The following is a 10,640-nucleotide window of genomic DNA, read 5'->3' as shown; positions in this document are numbered from 1 at the left end:
TTCCTGGTCTAAAAATAGACCGACACGTGCTACACAAGAAGGGGAACCTGCCGATGACATCACGTTTCACTACCGCGCGGAAATTAAAAGGGTAGGTGACTTTGGTCGCAAAATTAATATACTTGTCGTTGTCAAAAAATTATGTTTGATATATCATTTTGAAGCTAAAAGATTTCTCTGTCTAGTCATGTTGTCATAAAATATATTGTATTTTATGCCAAAGAATACATCCAATGGTGGAATGGCACTTTAAGGGGGGCTTTTTCCCCCACTCGAAGTATGAGAGAGAGAGTGTAGTATTGTGTTATTGTACTGAACAACCACTAGGTGGCGCTTGATAACTTTCAATACACAGACAGCAGGCTTTTAAGGATGTTATTAGAAAAGAGAAGGAAATGGATGCCACTAAAAAAAAAAATATGCATAGGAGAACATTTGATAGCCAGGGCGATTAGGGGTGTAGTAAAAAGAAAAGAAGAGGAACAGGAAGACAGGAGTGTGTTTAAAGTAGCAACACTGGAACGAGAGGAAAAAAACAGAAACAATAATAAGTTTACACTGCGACTGTAATTATTGTGTCTCGGTGGAGTCAACAAGTGAAGAGCAAACTCTCAACAAACAATCCAGAACTGAGAGACTTCCTCACACAGCTGTGTGTTTGGTAAGTTTTTCATTTTTAAACATTGAAATCTATTTACTGATCAAGACTTCATGTGGAAATAAACCAGCTGGACGTTTTGAGCAGATAAACCCTGAACTGTTTGCTAACAAGGCTGAGAGATTGAATTAGGACTCGAACCAGCACCATTCTGTCTTTATTCGGGCTGGGGGGGGGGTTATTTGTGAGTGAATAAGAGTCTGACTCAAAAAACAACACTGTACAACCAGGAAGCTGGTTAACATCCAGACTATCTTTTGTAGCTTTTATGTAGCAGGTCATGTTGCCAAAACTTTACAGGGGAAAGTAGCTCAAGGTCCATAGGAGTCGCCAGGTTACGTCATATGACTCATTTGCATATTCATGTCTTTGCAAGATTTTCCGATCTTGTGGTTAGCGCTGTCGCCTCACAGCAAGAAGGTCCGGGTTCGAGCCCCGGGGCCGGCGAGGGCCTTTCTGTGCACAGTTTGCATGTTCTCCCCGTGTCCGCGTGGGTTTCCTCCGGGTGCTCCGGTTTCCCCCACAGTCCAAAGACATGCAGGTTAGGTTAACTGGTGACTCTAAATTGACCGTAGGTGTGAATGTGAGTGTGAATGGTTGTCTGTGTCTATGTGTCAGCCCTGTGATGACCTGGTGACTTGTCCAGGGTGTACCCCGCCTTTCGCCCGTAGTCAGCTGGGATAGGCTCCAGCTTGCCTGCGACCCTATAGAACAGGATAAAGCGGCTAGAGATAATGAGATGAGATGAGAACCTTCGCTGTGTCTGAAATCACCGACTCGTTCACTACTCACTTTCTAGGGAGTTCCGGGGCGTAGCTGGGGGGGTCCTGGTGTGCCCGTGACACCCCCTTTGTCAGACCGTACATTTTTTTTCAATAGCCGCATAAGAATATTAGAAAAGCACCCACTGTAATTGTCTTAGTGCTAGAATAGAACTATGAAAAATATGTAACAAAAAATAATTACCACTGCTAGTTTTAGGTAGCTTAGAAACCGGCTCTTCAATTATTGCTGTTTCTTCCACGTTTTCTTGATTTTGTGTTCTTGAAACGTCACACTAAAACTCAGCTTCGAAGTCACAAAATGTAACTTTGATGGAGAAAAAATATATAATATATAATGGGCAGCGCTGTCGCCTCACAGCAAGAAGGTCCGGGTTCGAGCCCCGTGGCCGGCGAGGGCCTTTCTGTGTGGAGTTTGCATGTTCTCCCCGTGTCCGCGTGGGTTTCCTCCGGGTGCTCCGGTTTCCCCCACAGTCCAAAGACATGCAGGTTAGGTTAACTGGTGACTCTAAATTGACCGTAGGTGTGAATGTGAGTGTGAATGGTTGTCTGTGTCTATGTGTCAGCCCTGTGATGACCTGGTGACTTGTCCAGGGTGTACCCCGCCTTTCGCCCGTAGTCAGCTGGGATAGGCTCCAGCTTGCCTGCGACCCTATAGAACAGGATAAAGCGGCTAGAGATAATGAGATGAGATGAGAACCTTCGCTGTGTCTGAAATCACCGACTCGTTCACTACTCACTTTCTAGGGAGTTCCGGGGCGTAGCTGGGGGGGTCCTGGTGTGCCCGTGACACCCCCTTTGTCAGACCGTACATTTTTTTTCAATAGCCGCATAAGAATATTAGAAAAGCACCCACTGTAATTGTCTTAGTGCTAGAATAGAACTATGAAAAATATGTAACAAAAAATAATTACCACTGCTAGTTTTAGGTAGCTTAGAAACCGGCTCTTCAATTATTGCTGTTTCTTCCACGTTTTCTTGATTTTGTGTTCTTGAAACGTCACACTAAAACTCAGCTTCGAAGTCACAAAATGTAACTTTGATGGAGAAAAAATATATAATATATAATGGGCAGCGCTGTCGCCTCACAGCAAGAAGGTCCGGGTTCGAGCCCCGGGGCCGGCGAGGGCCTTTCTGTGTGGAGTTTGCATGTTCTCCCCGTGTCCGCGTGGGTTTCCTCCGGGTGCTCCGGTTTCCCCCACAGTCCAAAGACATGCAGGTTAGGTTAACTGGTGACTCTAAATTGACCGTAGGTGTGAATGTGAGTGTGAATGGTTGTCTGTGTCTATGTGTCAGCCCTGTGATGACCTGGCGACTTGTCCAGGGTGTACCCCGCCTCTCGCCCGTAGTCAGCTGGGATAGGCTCCAGCTTGCCTGCGACCCTGTAGAACAGGATAAAGCGGCTAGAGATAATGAGATGAGTTAACCTAACCTGCATGTCTTTGAACTGTGGGGGAAACCGGAGCACCCGGAGGAAACCCACACAGACACGGGGAGAACATGCAAACTCCGCACAGAAAGGCCCTCGCCGGCCATGGGGCTCGAACCCAGAACCTTCTTGCTATGAGGTGACGGTGCTAACCACGACACCACCGTGCTGCCGAGAACAACTATATTATTTTAGCTATTCCTATTTCTTTTAAATACTTCATAATAAAGTGATATATCTGACTTGATGCGGTCCGCCATTTTGTTTTTCTCTACTCGTGGTATATGAGCTGATATCCTAGTAGTAGAGTAGCAAGCGATTGCCCATATCCAGTGAATGCAGGTAGAATATATAGCTAGTCACTGCCTAAAAGTGGAGCTCCTGATGAGTTTATGAGCAAAAATATTTACAAGGGAACAAACTCAACCTGAATAGAATAACATTAGATCATATGAACCATCTAATCGAATTGTGTCGTGTATTTCATATGAGTAAATTGCTGCGTTGTCTTGTCACAATGAGACCAATAATGAGATACGCATCACAGTTCCAAAATCATATTTATTCCTTTCTTTGACACCACATGCCCTGCACTAGAATCAACACCACCACGTTTTTATGGTGTGACTCTGCTGGTTGCCTGGTGGACAGCAGTGAACCAGCGCTTTCACTTTACGTCAGTGCTGTATAGTTCCCATCGAATATCAAACTTGATCTGTCAAACACTTGTCTGGTTACATCGGCCACGTCCACATGCTTCGGTGCATGAGCATGAAGCGCCATTAGGACTAATTACCCTGCACCTGTTCCTGATTAGAGTGCAATCACAGCACAAACATATAAGGACTCAGAGTAACACACATACTTTAGGAAAGCCTTGTATTTTGTGTTGCATTTCTGGTTTTGACTCTTTGTGGTTTTGGACTGTGAGTATTTTATTCCCTCTGATATCCTGTCTGGACCTAACTGCCTGTTTTTCGACTCGGCCCTTGTGTCTGTTTTGTGGTTTCAATAAAACTCTTCCTGCGATTTTGTCCAGGAGGAATTTACATGACAGAAACTGTCAACTGTCCAACAAGCTTGTGAACGAATAAACTGTTTTAACTAGTTTTATATGAAACTGTTGTGAATATTTTCTGTAAAATGTGTTAGTAAATAATCCCACGTTTATTTTTTTTTTTTTTAAAGCAAATTAAAAAATAAGTGCTGGAAAAAAAACCATCTATCTTCTGCGCTTCCAGTCAGGTTCCCTGTGGTGGTACACGTTCGGACGTTGTACGGTCAAAAGCCATCACAAATCAGGTCGATGCTTGACCATATTCTCTTAAGTATGGGGCTCTGCGATAAACAGTTTTAAAAAAGCATGATGTCGTTCATTAATAAATTTTTAAAAATGAATATTTGGCAAATTGCTGTAGTATAAGAGAAGTAAAGCACTTTTCAACATACCTGAACAAACAGCCTCGTATTGACCAAGGAGCTGTCAAAACGAGTTGATGGTAACTTGTTGCACTAGAATTATAAACGTGCAAAATGTCGTATGTCAACAAAAAATATTCCTGCTTCTGATTCTAGACCCTGTAAGTGAACGTGACCTATGAAACTTCCTCCAGAGAATGGCTACAGCTGGTCCAGTCTCCACCGAGGGAGCCAACTCCACTAGTAAGTGTCAGCATAGGATTTTAGCTCTTCTGATTTTTCCTTTTTTTTTTTTTCTTAATGCTGCTGTCTACATCCAGAATTCAGGGTTTCCGCGGAGTCTTAAAAAGTCTTAAGCCCTATTCGCACGGGATAAGTATTACCTATGGACCTGTGGTAATTCGCAATTACCCCCGCACCTCTGTGTTATTGTGTGGCGCATTCGGACGGGATAAGCAAAAGTCTGTAATTCACTGAATTACTGTAGATTGTGAGTGCCACCCTCTTCTCAACAGGTATTGGTGCCAGCATGTTGGTGGTTTGGGGCTTAATGTGTGGGCGCAGGTGGTCACACAGCTTCTCAAAGGCCTCTTTGGGCATTTGGAAGTTTTGGTACCAGTCTTTCTCCCGAAAGTTCTCCAGCACCTCCACTTCCCAGAAGGACAGGCCTCTCTCCCTGGGTCTTCTATCAGGGTACCAGATATCAGCTATAAACAAGGTTGGGTCGGTGGTTAGAATAAAGGCGCGTTTGGCAACAATCAATACAGTTGTAGCATGTTGGAAGTGCCAGCATATTACTGTAGTACATTAATGGTGCATTAATAAGGTAGGATGAAAACACAGTAGGCATAAGAATAGCACTGTATCCAAATTAAGAGAGGGGAAACGCATATGATAGGGATGCAGTATGTTTGCTCCACGCTCTCAAAATGAGAAGGTGGGGTCACTGCAAATGAAAACAGTCTCGAGATGACAATGTAAGTGAACAGGCAGTTTATGGCGCTGTTTACACATAGCCGGGTATTTTACTAAACGAACATTTGTCTTCCCTCCGTTAACCAAAATATCTTCGTATTGCTGTGTCATGGGGGTTAGCGTGGCTCCTTACCATATGCTGCCACACAAGCCATCCAGTTGAAGATTCTTCGTGCTTTCTTCTTGGAGCTGTTTCTGCTTATCTGGTTCAAATACGGGATAGGCCTACTACCACTTGCCCCTGAAATGCTGTTTATCAAAATTTCGCCCGTATCCTCCATTATTCACTCCAGAAAAGTACAAGAGACGCGCGTTTAATAATTACAAACACAAACATGCGCATTCACACGGGACTTGTATTACCACTGGACGTCTGTGTTTTGCCGAAACACAGTAGGTAATTCGCGGCGGAATTATTACTTGGCAAATTCCGGACATGGCGCATTCGCACGGGACTAAAGGCCTCTGCATGCTCGTGCGACAAGGCTTTCGCAGATAGCTTTTCGCAGACAGTTGTAATTTATTGTTGAGCGGGGATAATAGGCGTGCGCGATGTTATTCACCGGCACAACGCAAGGGGGCGCGAAGTCGCTAGGAGTAGTTGGTGGGTGTGGTTAGTGGAGTGTTTATCCTCCGGTTACTTATAATGACTAGAACTTTTTTTTTTTTTATAATGACTAGAACTGGAGTCGTATAGATGTACGTACTTCCTCAATCAACCGCTCTTCGTGCTGCTCCATCTTCGCTCGTGTTTTTAAAAATGCCGGTCGTGAAAACAAAACAAACCGGGAAAGTAGGGAAGCGGAAGTGCGTGTACAGCGGACCAATCAGAGCCCTCTTGTCTGCGGCGCTGTCTGCGAGGCTTCTGCAGTGGTCACAATTTTTGGGAGGTGTGCGCAGAGCGTCTGCGAAGGTGCGGGGGCTACGCAGACACTGTCTGCGAGGACTGGGTTGGCAGCATAAATTGGCCTTAAGAACTCAGACATTCTCTGTAATTATTCCGAATTACCAGAGGTCCACAGGTAATACTTATCCCGTGCGAATAAGGCTTTAAAAAGTCTAAAATTTGATAATCCTAATTTAAGGCCTTAAAAAGTCTAAAATACGAGCATATTTTGCATTGTAGGTCTTAAATGTAATTTTGTGAAGTCTTAAATCCTTACGTCCATTTACCCCATTCGCTTTTTTTTTTTTTTGTTAAAAGCATTGGTGATGTTCATAATTAGTCATATAGGCTAGGCCTACTTGGTATCAGTAGGCTACGCTGCAAACTACAAATGAGACACAGTGGAATCCGGTGTCTAGCCCGGTTGGCGTGGTGATGCACAGGGCATGGCACGCGCGCATTTGGACAGTAGAGCCTAAAAGAAGCGAGGGAGATTGTCACGGTTTGTAGCAAAATGGGCAAACGCAAGTTTAACGACTGCTGGCTTGAACGCAATGATTTCGTAGACTGGTTAAAACGTGTACCAAACAATCCGTTTGAGGCGTACTGCACATTGTGCAAAAGAACACTCAAACTCGGCACCCTGGGTGTAAAGGCACCGGAATCGCATGCGAAAGCGGAGAAGCACCAGGCTGCCCATAAAAGTCTGCAACAATCGCATGCCGTCACTCAATTTTGTTCACCGTTGTCAGGTCCAAGCACATCTCGAGACGGTGTATCAGCTAACTCCGTGCGAACTGTAACATTACAACACAAACCGTACGGAATCGAACGCCTCATCCTCAAGTGATTTGCAGGATGTCTTTGGCTCCACTGCAACTTAGTTCCTCATTAATGCAAGAGCGCACCCTAGGGATGTAATGAGTTCATTGGTGAATGATGATAAATTTTGTTATTTTGAAAGTAATTCAGGCTCTCCCAATTTTCTTTATTTTTTTTGGTGCGGCATAAGTCTTAAATTTAACCTGCTATGGTCTTAAAAAGGTCTTAAATTGAACTTGTTCAAGCCTGCAGACACCCTGAGAATTGTGATATTGCGTATTCTGTCCCTCATCAAAAAATTCCCGTGCAGGGATTGGCCAAGGATGGCTTACGTGACAGAAAATAATTCCAGCAGTGTATATCATGACATAAAAAAAAAAAATGGATATGGTGTGAGTTAGTCATGGTATATCCTGGATAAACCATGACCTGACGTCAAAGTTTCAGGCTATACAGCCGACTGAAGTCTTTTTGCTTTTACAATAAAGACAGACAATTAATACAATCGAAACAAAAAAATTAACATTTGGGCCCACTTTACACGGGGACGGTCTGAAACAAAAACGCAAAAGTCCGTTTTCGTTCTCACTTTTTTCCGCGTCTACATGACCGTTTTCAAGAAGGAAATCTGCGTCTATACGGTGACGCATAAATGTGTGGAATTCAATTGGATGTTGTAATAGAGTGTGCCGAGCAGATGGAGTAGTCCGTCAGAACGATGAGCAAAACAAGGAAAATTCTTGTACAAAAATAGTTTTCTTTTTATTCTTAAGCCGGCAGTTAACACAAACAGGACAAACAAAAAAACACTGATGACAAAACCAAACAAAAAAAAATATTCTGGGACAAAATGCCCACGCAAGCTAGGCTACTCTGGCATTACTCACACAGAGCTCAAGTCACGCGTCCTCTCCCTGCCGAGGCCATCTCCTGAATGAACAGTGCAGCGCATATTTAAAAGACTACGTCACAGTCTTAACACAATTAAAATCAATCAACACATCTAGACAGATTTTAACAGTTCTAAACATTTTCACTGCATGCATTACACTCCTACAACAATGTGCAGACCTTAAGTATTACAACAAACACTTGCGTAAGATTTTGGCCGAATCCCATTTCACCCCTTGGACCAACCCCTTGGCCCTTCCCCTCCATTTTGCGCGTTCACGTGAAGGGGTAGGGGTATCCCAATCCCAGTTAACGCGGAGGGGTAGGGGAAGGGGTAGGGCTTCTGTACCCCTCCAAACGGAGATTTTCCTGGAGCTGACTCCGAACGAAGGGGTTTGAGTGATTTCCTACAATGCCATGCGGATTTCAGCGAGATTTCATGCGGATTTCAGAAAGATGGCGGTTCCCGCGGCGAAAGATTGTCATAAATGTATTTTCTCCATTATTTACGTGTTTTAAGTTGTTATCCAGAGGAAACACGCCGCTTGATTCGCTTTCGAGCTGAGAATGAGCAGCGATTTCTGAAATCCAAGCTGCTGCTAAAAAGCTTTGGGAGTGAGTATTGTTTTCGGTTGCTTCACTGCGTACGTTTTGTTCTGTTATTCTCGCTTTTATTGTTTACATGAGTGTTCTGACACCTCATTCTGTAGGATGTGGTGCACGAAGCGCCAAAGATATCCCATTCAGTGGTGTTAGTTAACAAATCACACCCTGCCAGCAGAGATCTCTGGCTCTGACTGTAGCGGCTGGTCACAGCCAATGACGCATTTGGTCGCGTTTTGCTAACGTAAACGCTGACGGAGGTACGCGATGACGTATGCGATCGTTGAAGGGCTATCCCAATACGTAAGTGTTGAATTTCAAGCCCTATCCCTTGTAGCTCAGTTTCAAGGGGAAGGGCCAAGGGGAAGGGGTAGGGGTAGAAATTAGAATTGGGATTGGGCCTTTTAGACCATTTCTCTCCGCTCTAATGAGCTGCTTTCCCGCGCATCGCGGAAGAAACCTTGAAAAGCGCTTTCAGACCTGCATTCTGGTTTGGTCCCGCACCCGGAAGACTACAGCAGGTAAATGGCTACAAACATTTCTGGCTGATGTTAGATAAACTCTAGCAGAAAAGGATTCAGATGTTAAACGTGCGCACTTAATGAACACGCTATTGTTTATAGTGAAAACTAATAAATGCTTGCGCTGTTTAAACCTGTGTCGCGTCTTTTACTATGAACACATGTTCCAAACATTTCAGGTTTACATATCTAAAAGTTGTAACAAATGTACCCGTAACAAAACATACTTGTAAAGCCCCCATTACCAAACATACAACACAGATTGTATTTGGAATGTCTTTGCAACTGTGGTTTAGTCCATTGCACTTGACCATTGAAACATGACCAGCGGGAGGAACCGCTGTTTAGTGACGGACGCATTGCGCTCTGTCACAGATGTGCATGCCAGGCGGTGCTGTGAAAGACCTCCGCTATGTCTGCATGCATGTGCAACGTCTTCCGTCTTGTCTGATCTGCACATCTGCGCCGCGAAAACTTTGACTACTCTGGCTATGGTAAGTAAGAAAGTAAGTAAAAAAGTAAGAGCATACTATACCCGCCTCTGTTCATTAACGGTATATGTGCAGATTCGGTATAGATGTTCGAAGGACTCCTGGACGTTTATTAACCTCCTAGGGCTTAAGGCCAATTTATGCTGACAACCCAGTCCTCGCAGATAGCATCGCAGACAGTGTCTGCGTAGCCCCCCCACCTTCGCAGACGCTCTGCACGCACCTCCCAAAAATTGTGACCACCGCAGAAGCCTCGCAGACAGCGCCGCAGACAAGAGGGGTCTGATTGGTCCACTCTACATCCGCTGTACACGCACTTCCGCTTCCCTTCTTTCCCGGTTTGGTTTGTTTTCACGACCGGCATTTTTAAAAACACGAGCGAAGATGGAGCAGCACGAAGAGCGGTTGACTGAGGAAGTACGTACATCTATACGACTCCAGTTCTAGTCATTATAAAAAAAAAAGTTCTAGTCATTATAAGTAACTGGAGGATAAACACTCCACTAACCACACCCACCAACTACTCCTAGCGACTTCGCGCCCCCTTGCGTTGTGCCGGTGAATAACATCGCGCACGCCTATTACTCCCCGCTCAACGATAAATTACAACTGTCTGCGAAAAGCCATCTGCGAAAGCCTTGTCGCACGAGCATGCAGAGGCCTTTAGCGGTCACATGCGTGGACAGCACTTTATGGAAATTCGGAACAAGAATCCACATATGTGGACATACTTTTTCTCTAAAAGTACATCTTATCAAAAGATGATGCTTAATTTTTATTCTAATCAGGTTCTAATAAGCCCAAATAGCAAAGAGAAATAAAAAATGCATGTAAAAAAACAGCTTGGGCCTTAGGAGGTTAAATCTGCCAGAGCAGCTTGAAGGTCCGTTGGATCGATGTAATCAGACATGCTCTTACTTTTTTACTTACTTTCTTACTTCCCGGGCTGTACAGTATATGACATATGTATGACGTAAATGCGTACCCGACGTGAGCAGATCCGAGCAGAGTTTCGCGTATTGGGTAGTTTAGATGGATATGCAACGGGGGCTGTTTTTAACTTATCCACTCTGGAAGGCGTTTTCAATTTTTTCCGTTTTTCAGCCTCGGAAACGCCGTCCCCGTGTAGACGAAAGGCACTTCCGATAAAATATTTAGTCGTT

At 44.4% G+C, this 10,640-nt stretch overlaps 1 protein-coding gene across 5 annotated transcripts in view; it reads left to right on the top strand.

The window, feature by feature from the left end:
* Positions 1-366: 366 nt before the first annotated feature.
* The window catches only part of pip5k1aa (phosphatidylinositol-4-phosphate 5-kinase, type I, alpha, a), a 118,685-nt gene continuing 108,411 nt past the window's right edge, over positions 367-10,640 (top strand). For all 5 annotated transcript variants that reach the window (XR_009651223.1, XR_009651222.1, XR_009651221.1 and 2 more), the window contains exons 1-2: positions 367-661; positions 4,445-4,531. Coding sequence is in view for 2 of the 5 variants with exons in the window: in XM_060904890.1 (XP_060760873.1) it covers positions 4,486-4,531 (46 nt within the window). In the remaining 3 variants the exon portion in view is untranslated. The remainder of the gene's footprint in view (positions 662-4,444; positions 4,532-10,640) is intronic.

The sequence above is a fragment of the Neoarius graeffei genome, chromosome 22 (genome assembly GCF_027579695.1).
Source record: "Neoarius graeffei isolate fNeoGra1 chromosome 22, fNeoGra1.pri, whole genome shotgun sequence".
NCBI classification, from domain to species: Eukaryota; Metazoa; Chordata; class Actinopteri; order Siluriformes; family Ariidae; genus Neoarius; species Neoarius graeffei.
The sequence above is the reverse complement of the archived record's forward strand: the minus strand, read 5'-3'. Positions and strand labels throughout refer to the sequence as shown.